This window comes from Paramisgurnus dabryanus, chromosome 2 (genome assembly GCF_030506205.2).
Source record: "Paramisgurnus dabryanus chromosome 2, PD_genome_1.1, whole genome shotgun sequence".
NCBI lineage: Eukaryota > Metazoa > Chordata > Actinopteri > Cypriniformes > Cobitidae > Paramisgurnus > Paramisgurnus dabryanus.
This window is the reverse complement of record NC_133338.1, coordinates 44,495,262-44,519,712: the sequence shown is the minus strand read 5'-3', so window position 1 is coordinate 44,519,712 and position 24,451 is coordinate 44,495,262. Positions and strand designations below refer to the sequence as shown.

Below are 24,451 nucleotides of genomic sequence, written 5' to 3'. Positions count from 1 at the left end.
ATTCAGATATCAGTATTCACATCATAAAAATAATCTTTATGCATCTCTAAATCACCTCCCACCCACTCTATACTGATGTGGTAAGCATAATTATTGCATGTGAAGAGTTTATTGTATTGGTGCCATGATCTTTCATGTGCCAAAATCTTCATAAAAAAACAAACAAAACAAAACTATATGACTGATAAAATCAAAAGACAGATTGTTTTCAGGGTAACTTTGATGCATGAACCACAGTCTATTCAGGCTTCTATGCTCACATCTTTACGTTGAAATTATTCAAAGAAACACATTACAAATAAAATGTAACTGGACTATATAATGTAATTAGACTATAGAAGAGCAAATGAAACAGTCAATGAAATGGATTTTACTTCTAGAAATAAAATAAGGTTCCTTTAAAATGCTAGTAGTTTGGTCAATCCACATCCTTCACCTTAGTCTCTACAGTATATAAACAGGGTCAAACTGACACTATAAGAGCATGGTTGTACCTTTGCTTATGCAAGTGATTATTATTTTTATATTGTCATACTCAAACCACATATGTAGAGGATGTCAAGTCTCAGGTTAAAATGCTGACATTAAGTTCCAATAAAACATTTCTTAAAAAAATTAAAAGGGTCAAGCTGACCCACAAGCAACAACATGGAAATCTTGAAGTTCAAGATTTAATTATCATGTGAGTTCAGTTAAATGGATAAAATATATATATTTAGTTTAATAGAAGGAAATGTTAAGAGTCACAATGACCTATAAAATACAAACAAATATTAGAGGGACACTCCACTTTTTTGAAAATATGCTCATTCTCCAGCTCCCCTAGCGTTAAACCAAAGAGTTTTTATATTTTTTTCTATTTAAAACTTGACTCTTCTGTAGTTGCATCATGTACTAAGACCAACAGAAAATTAAAAGTTGCGATTTTCTAGGCAGATATGGCTAGGAACTATACTTTCATTCTGGCGTAATAATCAAGGACTTTGCTGCTGTAAAATTCTTCAGGAGGCGTAATGATATTTCGCAGTGCCCGGAAATAGTCCCCTGCTATTGAAAGTTAGAAGGGAACTATTTTCGGCTACTGCGTAAAATCATTGCGGCATCATTGCCATGTTACGGCAGCCTTGATTATTACGCCAGAATGAGAGTATAGTTCCTAGCCATATCACCCTAAAAAAATCGCAACTTTTAATTTTCCGTTGGTCTTAGTACACGATGTAACTACAGAAGAGTCAAGTTTTAAATAAGAAAAATATAAAAGTGACGTGATTACAGGGCGCGAGCGGAGTCGCAGAAGCCCCTCTCATGACGCGAATTTCTCCGCGAATGTCTCGATGACTAGAATTTCACACGTGCCTTTCACAAGCGAATGAAGCGAGTAAACTCAAAATGTTCAAGCGGCAAATTAGACGTGGTAGACGCGGCTGGTGTGAACCCACAGTTAAGATGAGACTCGCCAAATATGATGACGATCCGACGAAAAGTTCGTAGAGGAGTTCATTAAAGTATGACGCCTGGAAATTACAAAAACTGCGCCAAAGTCACAGAAATAACTAAAAATAGCTGACTTCCTGTTTGGTTTACACTTTTGCTCCTACCTTTTTTGAATGCAAAGAATAATAATAACAATAATAACTCCTTTAAGAAAAATAGAACCCTCCCACATCAGTGCCCGGGTTTTAACAAGTATTTTGTAAGGTCTACATCAAATTGTGAAAGAGCAAAGGGATGGAATTAAATAGAAAATGCATATTTTTTCCCTTTAAAAGGCCAATTAAGATGATCTAGTCTTAATAGTATTACAATACACAGCCTAAAATAAGCATAGGTCTAGGAACGGTGTACAATTACTCAGTTTTAACAGGCTGATATGTTGTGTAGTTTATCCACAGTGGCACCGACACTATACAAAGTCAAGTTTCATCACACATAGGCTGAGAGCTAAGTGCACTTTCTCAGCACCGCCCCGGCCCATCACAAACAGATGGATGAGGTTGATTGTCGTCACTAACAATAAAATGTCTGCGCTGGAACAGAACGGCGCATCAAATCGAGCAGCGCGGAGTGCTGGTTGTCTGCTTTTTCGACTCCATAAGAGCTCTCCATGAAAATCGCTTTCAATCAATGCTGCCAGATGATTCATCAAAATAATGCCACTCTAAAAGTGTGCGAGCAATTCTTTGTGTGTTGTTTTAGTACGCAGAGACATCCAGATAAATGTGGTCACTTTAATGGCCAGATTGTAAAATAAAAATTTAAGGCGTAAGGCATCTTGGTTTCTGGACAGAAACCCTATTCTTCCACTGTTGCGTCAATACACCTATAAAAGGAGCCAAGGAGCCGGGGTATAAAAGTAGCCTACTGAAACAAGGTGATGTTACTGTCATTCGCTAGCAGGCATACCTCAATGCGACCTGTGTCTGGTTGAAAACCACGGGAGGGGTCTTCTGTGGTGACCCGGCACTGAATGGCACAACCATTGATGCGGATCTTGTCCTGGTCAAGACCCAACTCGGGTAGACTGCGGCCCTCGCATACGCGGATCTGGGCGTGCACCAAATCCACACTGAGTGAGAGAGAGAGAGAGAGAGAGAGAGAGAGAGAGAGAGAGAGAGAGAGAGAGAGAGAGAGAGAGGCATTATCAGCACTGACAGATAAATAAACCCTGAAGTGGAGTGAAATTCATTACACAAACTTGAAACACCAATCTCACTTTATCTTTGACAATCACAGCTGCATAATAAATGAGATGATCTTCTTTCTTTCGAAATGTTTATCCATGAAGAAAGTTTGTTCAATTAGAACTTGCACCAATATCAAACAATCTACTTTGATTTATTTTAATCTATTATGATGTAGACACGCTCATTGTCCGTGACTGAACTGCGAGAGACCGCTTATATTAATCCAAATCAATCCTTAAGTATTCATCCAATTAAAATCCTTAAGACTTAATTCGGACTCCATAAAGTCTAGATTAAATGGTAAATTACAATGATTACACAAAGAGCATTTGCCACAAGTAACTAATTCGCTCGCAAAACCACCTAAGGAAATATCTGGCAAATCACTTTGGGGACTAAGGCGATATGCTGCTGAATAAAGTCGATACACCACATAAAATTTTACTTGACAGAGAAAGAGACGGGAAATGAGTGGTGGGGGAATACGCAAGTTTTATTAAAAAATAATTTTATATTCATAGCTTGAAACGGAGCATATGGTGGTTGAGAAGTTGCTTTGACACTTCTTGAAAGACAGGAGGTGAGCTAATGACTTGTTTCGCAAAAGCCAAAAATATGCTTAAAAACAGGCTAGCGTTTAACATACACCTGTACAGATCTTCCACTTGTCAACACAAGTGCGCACAGAGCTGGCTCAGATGTACGGTAAAAACATCCAGTTTCTCCATCTGTCATATCTAGTGTCGACTGAATGTGAGAGAGAACTATTCAAAGCCTGCTAGATTTTCTTATAAATTTTAATCTTTTTAATTATAAATGATTTGCTGGTATGTAGCCTGCATATTCGTTTTCCTTCATCGTTTAAACACCCAATTTGTGTGTTATTTATATATCTAAATGATCTATTGCAATGCACAGAGCTGTTTTTATTATAATATTGTCTCATACAGTGTGCAGTGGTGAAGAGGTCAAGAGAAATGATGAATGATAAATTAAAGCTTGTTAACCAACCTCCAGGGGTCTTCGATGAAACTAGATTATGGTTTGAGTAAATTAACTCAAATTTAACTCTTGTTGTTTAATCTTATGTTCAGTGCTGTACAGTAGCAGTCTCCAATGTTTTTCATCCAAAGGTTTTTAATAATGTCACAAGACAATTTCTTTGTCTTTGCTTGTTAGGTATAATAAACAGAAATGTTTTTCTTTTGCATTAAAGGCAGGGTATCTAATTATGAAAAATGCTAACGGTAGCAGACTACCAATGAAATCACGATCCCACCCTCCATTCAAATTGCCATCCAAAGTCACGTCTCTTTCAAAACACATGGACACGCACAGATCAGACGTCCGCATCTCATGTCTCATTCACCAGTGAGAAAACTTTGCAGTACAAATTGAATAACATTACCAAAATAACCAACATAAACAACTGGTTTACATCAGAATTAGTTAAAGCAAACTTTCGGTTGTGTAGACGTAGTAACTATATCGTTACGCTAATCCGTAAACGAACACAAATTTCATAAGCAACATAATGTTTCATCAAAGTAGAATATCTGAATCCATCTCAATACAAACATATCGCGTATATACCTTACCAAAATAAACAGGGCCCTTTCAGACCTGTTTGCATCTCATGCAGTACACTGTAAAAAAAATCCGTAGAAATTGCAGCTGGGTTGCCGGTAATTTACCGTAGATTTAAATTTATGTTATTTACTGGAAATATTTTGTTCAAAGTTAAATGAACATTAAACATTTACAAGTCTTTGTCTTTACAGAGTAAAACTAAAAAAACAGCATCAAGCAAAACATTCTGGGAAATGCTTTGCATGAGGCTGTTATTGTATAGTTTTATTCTGTAAAGATAAAGACTTGTTAATATTTAAAATTTATTGAACTTTGAACAAACTCTTGCCAGAAAATAACATAAATTTAAATCTACGGTAAATTACCGGCAACCCAGCTGCAATGCCATTGTAATTTCTACGGATTTTTTTTACAGTGTAAAGTTACCGATGTTAATTTAGGTTTTTGGTCTTTGCTGATCCAGGGAGTTTTTGCTGTTTGTTTTAAAAGATGTCTTCATTTTGTGGGTCCTGTGCAGGTTGTCAATTCACCAGGAAAGTTTGCCATTCTCCCTCTGTTTACAGACGATAGGTGAGCGCACGAATCACGTATGACGTCTGTGTGAACAGGCTGCGCGGTGGCATTCAAATTACACTTACGGATGAGGGACAAAAAAAGCAACGTCCGTTCGGACCAAGATCTATGATTGGTTGACAATTATTTGTTCCTACGCCATTCACAGATGACACACATTTCTACAAATACATTTAAACAACTTAGTGATTGCTATCAGGATGTGAGGAGACTTTTAACCAGCATAACTAAAAATGTTTCTGGATCAAATTAGATACTCTGCCTTAAATAATAGTTATGTATACACAACAACGCTGGATCAGCAAACCGAACTAAAAATGCTGTATTATGCGCGAGTAGATGGCGATGTAAATTTGTAAAGAAACACTACACGCATGCCCAGATACACATTCTTCCACAAAGCAAAAAAATAAATAAATGAAGAGGGCAAATGCGTCAAGCAGTTTGATGTGATGTGCTATGAGGTAGGTTTATTACTACAAGTGACCTTAGACCAGGGGTCTCCAACCTTTTTTTGAGCAAGGGCTACCACAATGGATAAAAAAGTCTGGAGGGCTATTTTTTGATATAGTCTACTCAAAACATTTTTGTTTACTTGTTGATTTTATTTTATTTTTACTTGTTGATATGTTTTAGTATTGTTATGTTAACATAGGTTAACCAAGCCAAGATAATATAAAAATATGTAATAAATAAATATTACAATTGATACTATTAATAGAAGTGCTTTGGTAGGCACCTCACAGACTCTGTGCAGGCTACCTGGTGCCCGTGGGCACCATTGAAGACCCCTGCCCTAGACAATAAAGTGGCAAAATTTTTTAACTTTGTTGGATAAGTGCTCATAAACTTAGTATTTTAAGCAGCATAAACACAGTCATATAGGCCACCATTGTTGCTTGTGGTTATACCTGTGCATGCCTATGGACTGAATTAACACATGCGCATGACGTCATCTAGGCCTGCACAATTAATCATTTTACAAATCGCAAAAGCTGTGATTATTTCGATTAGGGACTATCAAATATGCTAAGAAGCATTCACGTATTTCTTTAAATCTTGCTTTCTGCACATTTTACATCTGTGGCAAAGCGTAACCAATAGGAGCATTTTAACAATCCATGTGATGATCGAATGAGCAAAGAATTTTCTTAATTTGTCAAAACAGATGTTTGCAACTATATATATATATATATATATATATATATATATATATATATATATATATATATATATATATATATATATATATATATTTATATTTATATTTATATATATAATATTTTTTAAAGGCTTTGAAACCAGTCTTCAAAAGTTTGTGTTTTCAGGACAGCCAAACCACATAAAACATTCCCAGTTTTGGCTGAAAATGCTGTTTTGTAAAGGGCCACTGAGATTAGGTAATAAAACTTTCCTGTCTGATGTTCTTCCCCTCCATCTCTTCTCTGCCTCATGCATGAGTAGTGTTCACTCACAACACAGCTGACTATTTTTAAGTAATGGGAGATATTTTACTGAGGATGAAAAAGGCCTAGTGAGAGAACTAGTGACCTGGACCTAACCCTTGGATCAGTAACATTTTTGGCATTCATACTTGGATCTAATATTATCCTACACAACATTTTTTAAATACTGAAATCCACAATATAAAGAAGCCTAACAGCATTTTAGGCATTTCTTTGGATAAAAAACTTCTCCATAAAAACTGCAGTCAATACCTTTTAAATTTTTGAAGAACTTAGGCGACCAATTGTGCACTTAACCAGAGCAGGACTTTAAACTGTTCGGAGACAGAAGGCAGTTTATGTCTAGTCTACTGAAGTACCCAGCTAATAATCATCAACTTGTTCCTGGAGGTTGAAGAGAGGCTCAGAGCCCCAGCACATTAAACCATAATGAAAGTATTATTTTTCAACATGTTTCTGCTTATAGCCCTATCCCCTCATTATCTGTGCATATCAAAAAGTGTGGGATGCGGTTGAAAACAAACTGATTATTCCTACAAAAAGAAACCTTAGAATGTCTGTAAAAAACAAGAAATTAAATTTTAGAGACAGGATATTTTTAGCAGCAGTTGCTAGTAAAAATACAACACTGATTTATTGCCAAACATAAAGTATTTATAATGTGCATGTGTACCTGCCTGGTAATCCCTACAGTGTGGGGACCAAATGTCCACACAAAGATAGTTATGCCAGTAATTATTTCACATTGCAGGGAATTTTTGTTCCTCATAAGGAAACAAGCTTATAAATCAAACAGAATAATGTTTTTAAAAATAACAAAGTTTTCTGTGAGGGTTGGGTAGAGGATAAAATATACACTGTAAAATTATCTGTAAAAAAACTGTACAATTCCGGCAGCTGGGGTGACGTAAAAATACCGTAAAATTACGGACACATTAAATTACAGAAATTATATGTAATACAAAAATAATTTTTTTTCTGTATTTTACATTAACACTGTAAAAAAACGTAAAAGAACGGTAAAATTCCGACAGATAGATTGTCATAAAAATACCATAAAATAACGGGCACAATAAATTACAGAAATTATATGTAATACAAAAATATTTTTTCTGTAATGTTACATAAACACTGTAAAAAAACGTAAAAGAACGGTAAAATTCCGGCAGCAGGGGTGCCAGAAAAATACTAGGGGTGGCCCGATACGATATTTGGTATCAATATTAGTCCGATATTTGCGAAAATGGCTGGATCGAATATCGAAGAGGCCGGGGAGTACAATCCGATCCAATACCAACACATACCTTGTCATGGCAACTTGGGGTAAAGCGCGACTTGCTGAGCAACATGAATTTGCACAAAGTTGCACTTTAAATTGTCCAAAGTTACACCTTAACATTTTGAATTGTTTTGCTGACTAACTAAAAATGTTGCCTCTAGTCTGTTTGAAACATTTAAATAAAAATGATGCAGCAGTATTGCACAATGTTTCACTGAGTCTTAAATTTGCTTTTTGTACGGCTAACAAATGTGTTATTTGCAGCTTAATTTATTAAAATGGTGATAGAGATGGTATTGGATCGGTATCGGTATCGACAGATACTCAAAGTTGTGGTATCGAGATCGGTATCAGACATGAAAAAGTGGTATCGGCCCAGCCCTAAAAAATACCAGAAATTTTCTGTAATACAAATTTTTTTCTGTGTTTTTACAATAACACTGTAAAAAAATCCATAAAAAATTTTAAAATTCCTGCAGTTTGGGTGCCGTAAAAGCCCTTAAAATAACGGGCACAATAAATTAAAGAAATTTTCTGTTATACAATATACATTTTTTCTGTAATTTTACATTAACACTGTAAAAAAAACATTTAAAAAAAAATGTAAAATTCCGGCAGCTGGGGTGCGGGGAAAATATTGTAAAATAACGGGCACAATAAATAAAGAAATTTTCTATCATTCTAAAATATTTTTTTCTGTAATGTAACATTAACACTGTAAAAAAAACTAAAAGAACGGTAAAATTCCGGAAGCAGGGGTGCCAGAAAAATACCGTAAAATAAATTACAGAAATTTTCTGTAATACAAATTTTTTTCTGTATTTTTACATTAACACTGTAAAAAATTCCATAAAAATATTGTAAATTTCCTGCAGTTTGGGTGCCGTAAAAGCCTGTAAAATAACGGGCACAATAAATTAAATAAATTTTCTGTAATACAATATTAATTTTTTTCTGTTATTTTACATTAACACTGTAAAAAAAACTGTAAAATTCCGGCAGCTGGGGTGCTGGAAAAATATCGTAAAATAACGGGCACAATAAATAACAGAAATTTTCTATAATTAAAAAATAATTTTTTTCTGTAATTTTACATTAACAAAAAAAAATTCTGTAAAAAATTTTTACATTTCCGGCAGCTGTGGTGCCGTAAAAATACCGTAAAATAACGGGCACAAAAAATTACAGAAATTTTCTGTAATACACAAATACAGGTTTTTTTCTGTAATTTTACATTACAGGTTTTACAGTAAACAGTCAATACGTTAAATTTCACCTGTTCCCCATAATAGCATGTAAGTTTATCCTATGGCACTAATTTCCTCATACTTCAAAATATATCTTGAACCTAACTGTACAAACTGTCAGAATGTTAAAAGCAAAACTGTACCTTTTCTGTCACTAGGGTGGTACCTTCAAGCTCCTTTTTGTACCTTTATATGTATTCAACACATTGAACCTTTTTGGGTACAATATTATACCCTATAGGACCAACAGTATTGTATTAAGGGCCTTGTGTGTACAAGTTAAATGTTAGAGGTATAAACATTTAACTGTAACTTTAAAGGTACACAATAGGTCCTTAAGGTACAGTAGTGTACTCAAAAAGATAATACATTGTATTATGTTTTGAATACCTGTAAAGATACAAAATGCAATCTTAGAGTACTGCCCCAGTGAGAGAAAATATACAGTTTTGTACATATTTTTCTGACAGTGCACCTCTTCATGTAGTTCATATGCAAATTAGCCTCCACCTCTACTTAATCACACCAGCCAGCACCATATATCTATATATGTAAGTGTGATTATGTGTGTGTGTGTGTGTGTGTGTGTGTACATGTGAGAGTCAAGAGTCAAGTTTTGTTATTTCAATGACCTTAAGACATTCCTTTACATCAATGGGGATTCCTGTTTGCTTCCTCTTTAATGAGCAACAAGAAAGGATAAATAACTAGCCGAGCACAAGGTTCTCATGAATAAAGCTGAATGTGTAATGAAGAAATTAAATGAAGCACATTTTACAGACCTTTGCTTGCAACACATTTTGTAGGGAGGGCAATATTGAACGTGAGGGTAAACAATCTCCCTAATCTTAGTTTACAAGTCCACTTTTTTGTGTTCTCAGAAACACACGCTGCTACGCATTTGCATTCATTTATTTATTCAGCTCTTTCCTCACACGCTGATATCCATAACTAACATCCACTTTAGAATCTACACACTCTTAGAAATAAAGGTACAGTAGCTTTCACTGAAGCAGCAACGCTTCGAAAAGTACACCTTTGTACATAAAGAGTGCATATTAGTACCTCAATATACGTACATATTGGTACTAAATGTATACATATCTGTAATTAAATGGTATGACCTTTTTAAAGGGTACCGCTATTTCTTCTGGGAGTGTACTGTAGAGAACAAAATCACAAATGAGATGTGTTTAAACATCTTTAAACATTGTTTCTCATAAGAGCAATTAGCTTAAATGGAGAAAAAGGCCACATCCACACAAAGCCAGAGCTTATATGCAATCTTTGTTTTTCCTCGTTCTAAAAAAACATCTGCAAATAGGGTGGCATCTCAAGAAACATCTGCACACACAAAACCACAGAAATCGACTCAAATCGATGTAGTTTATATGCCAGACCACTATGCGGTGTTGTCATTCTGCCACAGAGATAAACCTTTTTGTTGTCCATAATCATTTGTTGCTCAACGTAGTAACATGGGAGCAGAAGATTTTGTTTTAGTAAAGCTAATAGGCTCACTATGAACACAAGCACGTAGTAGTCCGCATAGCTGTTTTTGTTGTTGTTACGTGACGTAGCGATCTGGGACTACGGTCCAGATGTGGGGTGATGACATCATAGTTTAAAAAAATATACGGATTGGCTCTACGCACAAAACCTCAAAAGGTGCCGTTTTCAGTATTATTAGTATTGCGGCTTCAGGCTCCCAAATGACTGATCCATATATACAAAAAGCAAAACAATACATTTTTTACGTATACAGCTTAATGCATCTTCGTGTGTACAGGCTCTAATTGGAGACTTCTTGAAATCTCCAGCTTCTTAAAATTTTCTCTCATTAGCCAGTAATCTAATTTACATTAAAGCATTTAGCAGACGCTTTATCATAAATGACTTACCAAAATGAAGAGAATAGCAAAGTGATTAATCCTAAGAAAGCATTAATATGAGAAGGGCTAATTTATTGAATGTTTCAACAGTTGTTAGAGACTAGAAGAGGAATTGTTTTGTTAAGGTCACATTTTATTTTTGTCTCTCATATGCCTCCTCTAGAGTTTTAAAAGGTCTCAGGAGGTATCAAACGGTGCACAGACTTCCCAATTTACCAAGGTCTGCAGTCAAATGTGATTTTAATATGAACTAAAAAATATGTCTTATCAAGTTGTTCCAAGACCACATTAACAGAGGTGTGCTATCTACATTCATTTTATAGCTCTATTACATTACTGTTTGTCAACCATTTATTGCTATAATAATGTTTCATTTCTCCAAAAACAATTTTAGGAAAAACAACCATGGATAAAATTTATACCTGTTGAAACAACTAAGAACTCCATTAAGATTCCTGCTATGAAAGAGCAACTTCATAGCAATAAAGTTGTCCTTTGCAAATCAGCATAAAATACATTATATACCAAGGTTTATTTTTATATCATGAAAATGCATAAAAAGATTTTTATGGTGTATTTAAAATTCATATGTCTGTGTGCTCAGTTGAATGCATCAGTGAGGTCAGATTTAACCTGAATACAACGTGTGCGTGGGGCTGTCAAACGATTAATCCAGATTAATTGTTTACAAAATAAAAACGTGTGTGTGTATATCTGTGTGTTCTGTGTGTAATTATTATGTATACATAAATACACACACATTCATACACTGAAAAAACGAATTTTTTGGTCTAGTAATATATATTAGATTAACTCTCATAATTTCTACATAACAATATTAACATTTCTTGAGAACTAGATTTTCCTAAGTAAAATTAGGATAAATACACAATTAATTCATGTAGAAAATTAACTGTATGGGAATGGTAAGTCTTATTAGATATTTTCTAATAATAATAATAGTATTATTTAACTGTTTTATAGTCACTGCACATAGTAATACAATAATTTTGTAAATTTTAATCAAAAACTTTAGCAGATTCAGCAAGTAAAAAATCTTAGTTAATTTAACTTAAGAATATTAAATCCATTAAACTAAAAAAATTCATTTAAAATTAACTAAAATTTATTTTTACATGTTGTAAGGAATACCCACAATCCTTTGCGCCTGAATATTTTTATTTTTTAATCTTTATCACAGAATAAGAACTGATAAGAACTTTAACTACTTAAATATTTGTTAATAAAAATTCATAAAGGTTTAAGCTCTTATATTATAAAAAAATAAAAAAAATAAAATTTTGTGATCAGTTCAGTTGATCAGTGTTTCTTTACATGAACCCTGTTCAGAACATTATATTGTATTTCTCTCCACAGTGCTAACAATGCATGTCAGAAACGCAGTTTGTGTGCGTTTCTGTTCAGAATCAAGTTTATTCAATGACTGACTTATAGACTTATAATGCCTTTTATAACACTAAAAATTACTAAGTCCATAGAACTATGATAAAGAAAATAACAAACAGTAAATACAATTTATTTAATATTTTAGGACAGCAATGCTTCAATAAAAAAAAAACCAATAGACACCTAAACGATTAAAATAAATCTTCTTCTAAAAAATAACAAGTAACATTTACTTAATTATTTAAAATATGTTTTTCATGCATTATTAAGTAGATTTTATTTGATTTTAGTAGGTCTGCTGTACCTAAAAAAGCAGTAAATTTTACTTTAAAAAGTTTGTGCAAATTGTTACGAGGATTTTTTAAAGTAAATTTTACAAGTAGTTTTTTCAGTGTGTATATATTTAATAAACAATAACATGTAAATATATATATTTACATATTTTATATTATATGTACATTTAAAATATATATATATATATATATATAACATTTTTCTTACATTTATACATGTATGTGTGTATTTATATATACATAATAATTACACACAGTACACACACATATATTATGCAAACGCACACTTTTATTTTGTATGCGATTAATCACAAAGGAGGTAAATGTCCACTACCATACAATCTACAAACAAGAACAAAGACGTTAGTGATCACTTATGACATTAGCAGCTACAAACATGACTGTCATTTGAATACTAACACATACTTTCACCTGTGACCCACATAAAACGCATGGCTTGTCATGCCTTCAGGCATCATTCAATTTCAAACAGCATAACTCGTAATTAATGTCTGCCTTTGCTGTTGAGCTGAGAAACAGCGTGAAAGTTTAAGAATGTTTGAGGTGTAGAATATCTAATCCTCATGTCAGAAATGAGTGAAACGTATCTGTGTGTGTGAGAGAAATTTTAAAATCACAGAGAGGGTAAGGGTGTGATATGCAATTTACATTTTATTCTGTACAGTATGTAAGCCAAATTAATAAATTTTTCCAAAGCGACTTATCGCTATACATTTCAGTATGTCATCTCTAGGACACATTGCTCTGCCAGTTAAGCTACAGCAGGAGTGGGGAACCCTGGGTCCTGTACGGCCACTGTCCTGCAGAGTTTAGTTCCAACCCTAATCAAACACACCTGAATTTCATTTCCAAGTAATCCTGAAGCATTTAATAAGATTTTTCAGGTGTGTTTAATTAAAGTTGGAACTAAACTCTGCAGGACAGTGGCCCTCCAGGACCAGGGTTCCCCACCCCAGGAACCATTAGCTAAAGCTATAAAACTATAATGGAGCTTAAAGGCACATCCCAAAATGAACAAGCTGTCATTTAGCCACCCTTACATTTCTTCTGTGGTGCACAAACAGAGATGCTACTGGCAGCCTCAATCGCCATTCACCTCCACTGCATGGAGCATATTTTTGTTTGGATGGAATGAGGGCACTTTAATCATCACAGATATTTTTAAAGAAATCATATGTGTCCGAATTGTAATGTAATGTTTATTTTAAAGGTCACGTTTTTACTGATATAATTTTTTAAACCCTAGTTAGTATGTAATGTTGCTAGGATAAATAATACCTGTAAAATGATAAAGCTCACTGCCAGGCGATATATTTTCTTTAATAGAATTTGCCTTTTAAAGCCTATAGCGAACGACAGGTTTGAACTACAGCATCTACTTCCTGCTTTAATGACGTCAGTAGAACAGTTTTTTGACTAAACTCCGCCCACAGGAATACTTCATTCACCAGATAAGCTAACGGCAAGCTAAGCTGCTATCGTATCACAACACACTAAACAAACTACACAATAGGGATGCACGATCTTGATTGTTCATGGCCGGTTTTTATACCGATTTTCTTAACAAGCAAATTGGCCGATTCCAATCCGATTTCCGATTTTTTTCTTATCAACTAACAAACAAGAAAGAATGAAAGTATACATAAACAATATGTTTATTTGGTATTTAACAGGCTAAACTTGGTTTGGCTATTGAAAACAATAACTGTAACCATCTAAAATTAACAGCAGTAACTGTGCAGTAGGCTACGTTCAATACAAACATAAGTGGTTAAATGAGACGGACTTCATAGAACAAGGAAGACATCACCCCGTTTTTAGGACAGTGAAAACAGCGCAATACAGATAAGTAAATTGTGTTAAAAAAACAAGTTTTTTACACGTGAAACATGAACACATTTTATATTGCGCACTGTGTACACAATCAAAACTTCAAAAGCACAGAAAGATTGGGCCCTTTAAAGCTTCAATCTATAATCCTTGCCTCTATATCGCCATCCCTGTTTGAAACATGCAATTGCAGGTTACTTTACATTACATGTAAACAACTGACATTTCCTGTTGAGTCTGACCTGACAGTTATAAGCTCACCCTTGTGTTTTAAATCAATAAGCAAAAATCTTTGTTTCTCTCCCTGTATAGAGTAATGACCGCAGGTCAAGCTTATGCGGTTAATTCAAAGAGGTCACATAGGACAACAACGGACACCTAATACTGATCAGAGATCACCTTAAGTGATCAAAGCCACAGCTTTCTCACAAACACACACATATCGCAACAGTGCCACTACTGTAAGTTGCACACAGATACACAAACACATGTACATAGTCAAGAAGCAAATGCTGCTTACATTTCCCTTTGTTTTCTAGCTCATCTTTGTTTCTTAGTCAGCTGATTGCAGAGACATTAATTACAAGCTTATCAATTTTATCAGCTACCCCACACTCATGAGTCACAGAACACAATCAGCAGATAATAGGATAATAATGAAAAGTAATAAACATAACATGAAAGAGACAATAAGGGCAACCAAGAGAGAGAAAGAGAGAGAGAGAAAGAGCGCGAGGGGGAGAGATAGAGAGAAAGAGCGGCAGCTACTCATACAGTATGTGCATCGCAATGCGTAATTCATCAGTTGTCATGGTAATCATGCGTTGTGGAAACTTATGATCACTGTCATTGGCAAGCAGCTTTCACGCTCATGCGAATCTCAACCCAGTCCAAGAAACCAAAACTCAGATCACATCGTACAGGTAGTCTCGGGTTCGGTACTCTGGTGTGCTCCAGTGTCCGGTTTCTCAGGTTTAGTTTGTGTGGTCAGGAGTTTATTTTTCTGTTATGGTCACTGTATAGTGATTGTTTGTTATTTACAGAATTTTCACATTTTTGTAAGATATATTTTCTAAAATCAAATAAATCACTTTTTTTTGGCAATTTACAAAGAACTCAGCAATCAAAATATATTGTGATGATTGTTTAGTATAACTGTCACTGTCCCACAGGTGGGATGTTTGGCATTACATATTTAAAACAATAATTTCATAGTCTAAACCTACACCGATCTTGACAAACTATATAGCGTTGTAAAGCTCTAAGAATGTAGTTTTTATATTTCAACACCATTAAAAAAATTATGTAGTAGGAGTTATATGTTATTTTCTAAAATGTCGCAGGCCAACAGGTGGGCCCAAGGTGTTATTACATATTTATTTGTAAATATCTTATTAACCTGAAATAACCTTGACAAACTATATATTTTACCATACTTTTATATACCATACTTTTTAATAAAAAAGGTCAGTGTACCTTCTATGTTGCATCTTCAAAAGTGCACAATAAAATTGACACTGAATTTTAAACAGCACATTGTAATTTCTGCATCTATCATCAAAGTATTTATTAGTAACACAGTGCAAAGTATTATGGTGTGTGAGCCTAAATTTTCTGGTTGCGCCACTAAAATTTTCAGTTGGGGGCCACTGTGCTCCTAGTGAAAAAAGTAAGTCTGAAGCCCTGTCAAAATGAATCTATGAATCTTCAAAAATCTTGACAACCTATATATCGTTGGAAGGCTCGAAGAATGTAGTTTTCATATTTCAAAACCTTTTTGCTTTAAAAACAATGCAGAGACAGTGATTTATTAACTTGTGACAAGATAATGCAACTAACCGTTGACAAATAGTGGTTTGGTTGGTAAAACCACTAAAAGTGTGACAGAAACTTTATTTTTTGTTATTTTAATTTGGAATTTGGTTCAGAACTAGTTGAGACTTGTGTCTTTATTGCTGTGATGTTTTGAGAGTAAAACATTTACATTTTATATACATTTGATTAGAGAGTATATACTTTATTGCATTATTTTTATTATTTTAAATAAATTAAAAAAAAATATTTTTTTATTTAATATTCACAACTTCACTATAAATCTTCTTTAAAAAGAGACCAAGATTTTGCTTCTAGACCAAAGAATGCCAGAGTTATAGTAATTTGAACGTGCAGATCACCTTTTCACCCCCCCCACTCAAAAGGGGGGTGACAGTTATATTAATGAATGAAGAACAAAAAAACATTTAGACAATTCGTATAAAAATATATCGTCATAACTGTCAAAACAGTGACAATTAATTGCAATAATCACGGGTATTTCAACCCAGTCTCACCCCATTTCGTCAATATTTGACGACACTTGACCATTCGTCAATATGTGACGCGGAGGGTATACCTTTCGCGTCATTTTTTGACGAACTGGGGACTTCAATACTATTACGTCCGTTGCATTCTCTTCTCCTATTTTCTTACCAATTTCGCGTCGGTTTAGGGTTAGATTTACATAATGACATCCCTACCCAAACCTAACTCTAACCCCAACGCCAGGTGACAACTGTTTCTAACCCCAACGCCAGGTGACAACTGTTTAATTTCGCGTACACTGTTTAATTTCGCGTACACGGTTTAATTTTGCGTAATCTAACCCTAAACCGACGCGAAATTGTCTTATTTTATTGCCATCTTGTTTGTTAACCTAATGTCTGGGGTTGTAAATCTTTAAAATAAAAAACTTATTGAGAATTGTGAGTGAATCATGATCTTTATTTAAGCAAAAGAAACGTGATTTTGATTGTATACAGAATCGTGCAGCTCTACTACACAGCCCATCTCTTACCTGGACTAGTAAGTGGCCTAGGCATGTTCTTTTTATGCAATCTACAAGATTATGCCAATCTTTCTTATTGTATCCCAATCTTAAATAACACCTTCCAGCTTTAAAATACATACACACAAGCACATTTTCCCACACAAGTGCATGGTCTCACAACATGGGGTGAAGAAACACAAAAATACCTGTACTCTGCTTTATAATTCACCGCAAATGCAAAGCATTTTACTTCCTGACAGCCATACAACCTTTACAACTGCTGACTATCACAATGACTGACATTTTTTTCATTGAGGATGTCAAGTGCTGAATAAACAATGTACTCGATTCTTCCTTTCAACTCAAATGACAAGAGGAAGAAATAAGAGGAAAACAAAGATATGGGAGAACAGATCAATCTCAAGACATAAATAAGGTCCAGGGCACATGTAATAAGGAGCCAGGCACCATTATGAAGTGGTGGGGGGGTATTGACTTTTTGAATATTGAAATCCACTGCTTATTATTTGCAAATGAAAGTCACAGAGTGAACACCAAATCCCAAATGAAGTCTGTGGACACTGAATTCCAAATAAAGCCGGCAGCTCACTGTATTCTCATGGACATTCATAAGGACTTTCAATATTAAACCAAACCTTCAGCAAAAATAAAATAACCTTACTTATACTGTGAAAAATAAGAATTACCGTACTTTATTTGCTCAATTTATTTAATATATTTACAAAAACACAAATAAAAGTTAAAGGGTCATACAGTAAAACCAAACCAATTAGGTTGAGAAGCTTTCGTACAGCATTATTTATTTTTAATTTGACATAAAAGTAACATCTGATGTTTGTCTTTGTGTGTGTTGTACTTAGAGCTATCAGTCTAAAATAGACAACATCTCACTTTTCTAAAACGAGTATATCCATTTTTTTATATTATGGATGAGGCTTTTTTCTCTGACGTCTACTGGCCATCATAACTCATAGATTAACAGGCTGATGGAGGCTGTATGGAAGATTGAGTGTGGGTTTACTTGGCTACGCTTCAGGGCAAAACCGTCCTCTGAATTCAGCTAAAACGGACAAAACCTTTATTTTGTGACATCCTCATTGCTACAAACAATTTATAGAAAGATGAGGATTAATAACTCACTAATATAACAAAATGGACCTTTGTGTGTGGTTTTGTACTGTACAGTATGTGTTTCTGACAGGTCTTCGGAAGACCCAAATACAAGAAAGCAATTAAAGTGGAGAAGAACTCAAAATATGTTTCAAAATGTGCTGCAGCTTTATCAGAGCCCAGCATGCAATGCTGCAACAAAGCCTATTCCCAAGCTCTTATCACATCGAGCTGGCCCCAGCACGGAGCTCCACCCTAAGGCTCATTATTCCAATCATATCAAATACAAGCAGGCACTGCTCCTAGCAGCTTAGGTTATCCACATTGTTTGATGATGCTCAGTGAGGCTCAGCACGGAGCTCTGCTACAGGCCTCATGCAGAACCTTAGGTCAGAGTGAATAGTCCTGAGTGTTGAGCTTCGCTGTGAGCCATGGCTGATTGAACGCAGAGGGCACAATCTCGAGAGCTGGGCTGGATTCAACTGCCTACAATGTGCTGTGCTGGGAAATATGATTGAAAGCATGCCCTGCGAAAAAGCTAGACATAAGTGAAAGACAGGACGAGCAAAGTCTTTTTTAAAAGCGTCCTAATATGCCCTTGTATTTAGCATTTAAACGAATACTCCTCTCTAGCGTCTCGCTTTTCCAAATGCATGTTGTAACTACGGTAGCTGTTATGTACTCACTGATCTCCTTTTCAGCTGGTTCACGTGTTCTGAACGAAAACGCGTTATGGTAGATTAGTGCTTTTTGTCCCTCTCTGCTATTATAGTTTTTTAATATGGTGAAACGACTCACCCTTTCAATGTAAGTAAAAAGAAATTCTAAGCTTACCAAGAAAAGTCAGATCATTGCCAGAGGTCATTTGACACAAATGAGGACATTTGAATAAAGACATTGATTTTGACTAATAAAACACTTTAAAAACTACAGATTGTCCCTTAAATAATAATAATATATAATAAGATCAAAGTAGAAGAGAAAGTATATTTAGTTTATTTAGTAAAAAACAATTTTAGGAGAATAGGATTGGAATTAGGAATTCCAATTTTTTTCTGAATACAATTCAAGAGCTATTTAGTACTCAAGTAATTAATCCTTACATTGCTTTGATTTCAATAACCTTAATGTAATTAAAGTGTGCACCTATAGCAATAAGAAAATACATTTATTGAATTGGGACTCGTTTTTGGCAGATGCTCACAATTTAATGACTCTGATCGGATCAACGCACAAGATAAGTGATCGGGACATCCCTAACACTAATTGAAGTTGAAAGTGATAAAGCGTAATAGCATTAACCTTTAACTAATTTGAAAAGACATTAACCTTTAACTAATTCATTCAAACTGTCTAAACAGTTCATACAGCTGAAATAAGAGAGAGGAAAAGCAACACTTTAACACTCATAACATCCCAAGGCCCTACTTAGCAACACCTTAGCAACCTAATGAGTTTTACCTGAGCTAGAAACACGTTTCTCCGAAAATTTAAGAATCTAGTTACATTTACACATTTGGCAGACACTTTATCCGAATGGACTAACAGTGCATTATAACATTTTTTGACCAGTATGTGTGTTCCCTGGGTTCGAACCCATAAAGCACAATACTGCACATTGTTAGATAAAAAATTACTGGGGCAGTACACTTTAAAAACGTCCTAATATGTAGCATTTATTTACAGATAAATTTGGTGCTAATGCGTACCTTTGAGATAATAATAAGCTGTCTTTGTAACCAATATGTACATCTGAGGTACTACTATATATTCTTCAGGTGCAAAGCTGTACTTTTTGAAAAGGCTGGGGTAAATTTTTCTGACAGTGTATGCACCAGCCATTTATCCAGTAAAAAAGAAAAATGGCAAAACTGAATGTAGTCTATTGGTCAGCTCCTTCAAAGGTTATAAGTTGAGTTGTAAGTAGAAATTACTTCAACATTTCAGTGTCATTGAGCACAACCTCTTCACCTCAGACCGCTCTAGCGGAACGGTTTTTGCAATTAGTTTACCTGGATGAAAGTGTCTGCTAACCGGCAAATAACAACATGCAGGCGTAAAGAGCCTTATCATGTAATACTGCAGTCACTTCTAAAAGCTTAAAAAGCACCTCGGCTTATTTTAGCACATTCTTCACTTTTTTCGAAAAATTTAAAAGACAAGTAAAAGCAGCGGTGGGTGACGCTTTGGCACAGGGCTCCGTCCACCAGGAGCTATTACATTTAATGAAGTCTTTCTTTGCAATGCCCAGAGCACATAAAGCTACCAGCTACTGCTCTGTGTGTCTCTGAGTGATTTTAAAGGAAATACAATCCCACTAGGGTTTACATTTATACCCTGATCTGAGAATAACTTCATTTATCTAAACCGTACAGCAGAGACTAAGAATAGTAAAACTGGTCTCGGTTCAGCAGAAGAAATGTCAGGAGAATGACCTCGGAGGTCATTTCTTTGGCTTAATTTATGATGCGTAAATATAGAGAGGAATGAATCAATATGAACAGGTGGACACGATAGAGCAGTCAATGAGAATAAAGCAGCACTTGGAGCAATGAGACTCAATCATTTGAAAGAATGTGTAAACAAACAGTGAACGGTTAATGACAGATGTTCAGATGTCAATGAAGCGTTCTCTCTTTACAAACATGAATCCACTGTTGGCAAATGATGTTATAATGAGCTGAAGAAAAGCGTTTAGCTTTAAATAGAGTTATGTGTACACACAATGCATGGGTTGAGATTGATAAACGATTGAATTATAGACAAGGTTAGAAAACAATAAAAGTCAAACTGATCAAAATGAAAAGAAAGACGAAATGTACAATGCAGGGCATGAAATTAACACCCGACCACGCGCCAAATGCGGGTGGATTTTGCAATTGGCGGGTAACACTGTCAATCTACCAGCCACATTGGCGGGTAGCCAATGCGAATCAGTGATGCGCGGGTCATTGTATAAACAACCCACTCCCGACCGACATTTTCAACTAACCCGCCCGCAATTGTTCAAAATAGTTTTTAAACTCGACCGACTGACCGCGGCCTGAATATCATTAAAATATTTTTGGATGACTCGTAACCGGCACCCGCTCATTTCTTATCAACCTGCACATATCACCGATGCAAATTGAGTGATTCATTGAGAGGATGCGACTGTTTCTCAACGTTCATGCGATTGGAAAGAAGATGAGGCACTTCTCTGACTACGTTTGGATGTGCGAGTAAGTATTAAACTGTTGGTGAGATGGGATGAGAATGCAATGCTGACATATGCTACTGTACAATCACAGTTGCACAGATGTGTAGTGCTGCTGTGATGGATCAGAACTCTTGATGTGTAAACTTTAGAGAGAGTTTCGCTACTATGCTTTATACTGTAGTACATTAACATACATTTTGCGAATATAGTAACATGCATTTTGCGAATATAGTAATGAAAAACAACGTATGTGCGGCGTTTATGTGCGCAGTTTGTGCCCCCTCTGTCTCTGTGTGCGTGCGCGGGTTTAAGGGGACTCAATAGGGCACATCGGAGAGATGCGTTCCTAAAAGCATGCGTACATAAAATCTTTCTGCTCTTGACAGGGCACATATAAATAAAATGATCTCAACAGTATTCATTTTCTAATAAAACATTTCTTTATGTCTTAAGTGTATGTATAGAGAGTCAAAAACCAGTCTGTGCTGGTCTTAAAGAGACAGTAACCTCAATTAACCTACTTAAGTCTGTGTCATTAATGTTAATCAAACAACCTAAGACAAAGAGAAATTCACTTTTGTAGCTCTGAAAAAAATTATATTTAATTCATACAATAAAGACAGTGTTATAATTCACTATTCGGGCAAAAAAAAAAACTGGCTGGTAAAAAGTCTCTGTGGCAGGTGGATTTCTAAATCCACCTGCCACAGTGGCTGGTGGTCAAAAAAGTTAACTTCAGGCCCTGGTACAATGGCCTCCAAAATAAAACAGGACACTTATTGTAAGGCAGACTTAACTTTTTTTTAATGTATTTGCATTGAACCATTATCAAATCAAGTTACAGTTTTTGTACTAAAATGTGATCATTTGATACAATGTGACCACCCAACCAAATAAAATAAGTTATTAAAATCCTAGAAAAACAGGCAAGATTCTCTGTTCTGAAATGGTGGGGGCATGTTCGCTGTCTGTGCTGAAACCATGCCCACCAGTGGGAAAGATGCTGGTCTCTTTCAAATACAGCTACAACCGGAATGGATGCTCACGGTTGTGTTAGGGGTGGGGCGTCATCGAGCTACCATTTTAGCCCCGCCCAAATAATCACAGAAATGTGGAAAGACTGTATAATGGTTTAACTCTCAATTCAGTACTGCACAGTTCACAGTCTTTGCATTGTGTTTCAGCAATACATTTTTATTGTGTTTAGAAACAATTCTTTGAAATGTACATTAAACATTTATGTATTTGTGTTCCCTGGGTTCAAACCATTGACCTTTTTCATTGCTAACACAATGCTCTATCATATACAGGAGTAATACAGGACAGCACCGAAATAGATATACTGTTTAACTCTTTCCCCGCCATTAAGAAAAAACGCATCCCTGCCAATGACAAGTTTTTCCGTCAATCTGTAATACTGCTATTATCCAACAGGTGGCTCTTAAGCAACTTATAAACCTGAAAGTATAACCCTAGGGCAGGGATTCCCAAAGTGTGGTGCGCGCACCCCCAGGGGTACGCGAGCTGCCACCAGGGGGTGCGCGAGAGCAAAAATGTAATGGCGGTCTGTTTCTTTAAGTGGGATTTTTCCATACAATAAATAAATAAAAAAATGAACAGTAAACATTTCCTTTGTAATCGCTTTAATTTTAAATAAAAAACTATAATTTATTAGTTTTTGATAGAAACGTAGAAGACAGCTGCTGTCTTTTTCTACGCACTGCTCTTCTGTTATGCACTGCAGCCGCTATATGCGTGCCAACTAGTTTCATTCATTCCATATATATTATAAATATGCTTAACTGACTAAAATCAGGGAAACTGTCATGTGGGACGTCTTATGATAAAGTTGTTAGTCACGAAGGAGGAGAGGGACCAAGAGAGAGAGACTTTTTATGTCAAAAATAGAAATAATGAAATGTGACGAGACATGGGCACAGGATACGCGAGCAATGTGTTTTCATGCATGGTAAAGAGACCGCCAATGAATTATATAATAAAATACATAAATACTTACTGTAGAGAACTTATTAAAAGCTTTCATTTAATTTTGTTTGAAACTTGAGCTGTTATAATGAATCTGCAAACTATTATACACCTTTTGTGCGAACAGTAAAGGCTTTCGTTAATGTGTTTGATGGGTCTGCACGTGACGCACTGGTAAACATGAGGAAACCTCTCATATGTCATCTATTAGCTGATGGCAGTAAGTGTACGTTTTTTACCATAGTAAACTCGAATGGCGTCTAAATATCACAGTGGTTAAACGCATACACGGGGGCGTGCATCATCTACGCTGTGCGTAGTTTCAGATGGTGCAATAGGCGTAAATATTTTTCACAATGTTGGACGTAGCTAAGCCCGACGTAGGACTATTACACCCAACTTCTTAACGTCCGGCTAGTGCAACCGGCCCTTGGTTATTTGCGCATGATTAAACATGAGTATTTATGGTGAGAAAATAAAGCTTTTTTGGATTTTTTTTTAAATGGGGATTGGGGGTGCGCCAACCCGGTTGGGACATAGAAGGGGGTGCGCAGGAAAAAAAGTTTGGGAACCCCTGCCCTAGGGCAAACAGCTTAAACTCCATGTATGTTTTGAGGATCGCTCTGAATCTGATCTCTATCAAAAGTCCTTCACAAAAATGCAATTATGTTAGCTTTTTGCAAAAACAAATTGTATTTTTGAAAAAACCTTGAGAGGTGATCAAAACAGAACAAATAAAGTTAGTATGAAACTTCTTTATTTTGTTTGTTTGTTTGAAGCAGAGGGTCAGTTCCTTCATTTGTTATATTGTATGTTCATATATTTAAAGAAGAAAATTTTCTGGAAGGCATTAAACTTTTGTGAAAATCATGAAAAATGCTGGCGCTGGCTGCCAACTTTTTAAAAAAAACGCTGGCGGGAAAAGAGTTAAAGACATTTTTAACTTTAGGTATAAAATGAGGTATTTCTGGTTTAGGTTATAGACTTAGGCTGGCTACACACATGAAGATTTTAATCCCCCTAGACCAGTGTTTCCCAATCCTGGTC

The 24,451-nt window shown here is 35.4% G+C and overlaps 1 protein-coding gene across 1 annotated transcript in view; it reads right to left on the bottom strand.

Annotated features, from left to right (window-relative positions):
* Positions 1-24,451, bottom strand: part of pcxb (pyruvate carboxylase b) — a 271,734-nt gene that overhangs the window by 193,365 nt on the left and 53,918 nt on the right. The window contains exon 9 of the mRNA XM_065289014.2: positions 2,404-2,566. Coding sequence (XP_065145086.1) covers positions 2,404-2,566 — 163 coding nt within the window. The remainder of the gene's footprint in view (positions 1-2,403; positions 2,567-24,451) is intronic.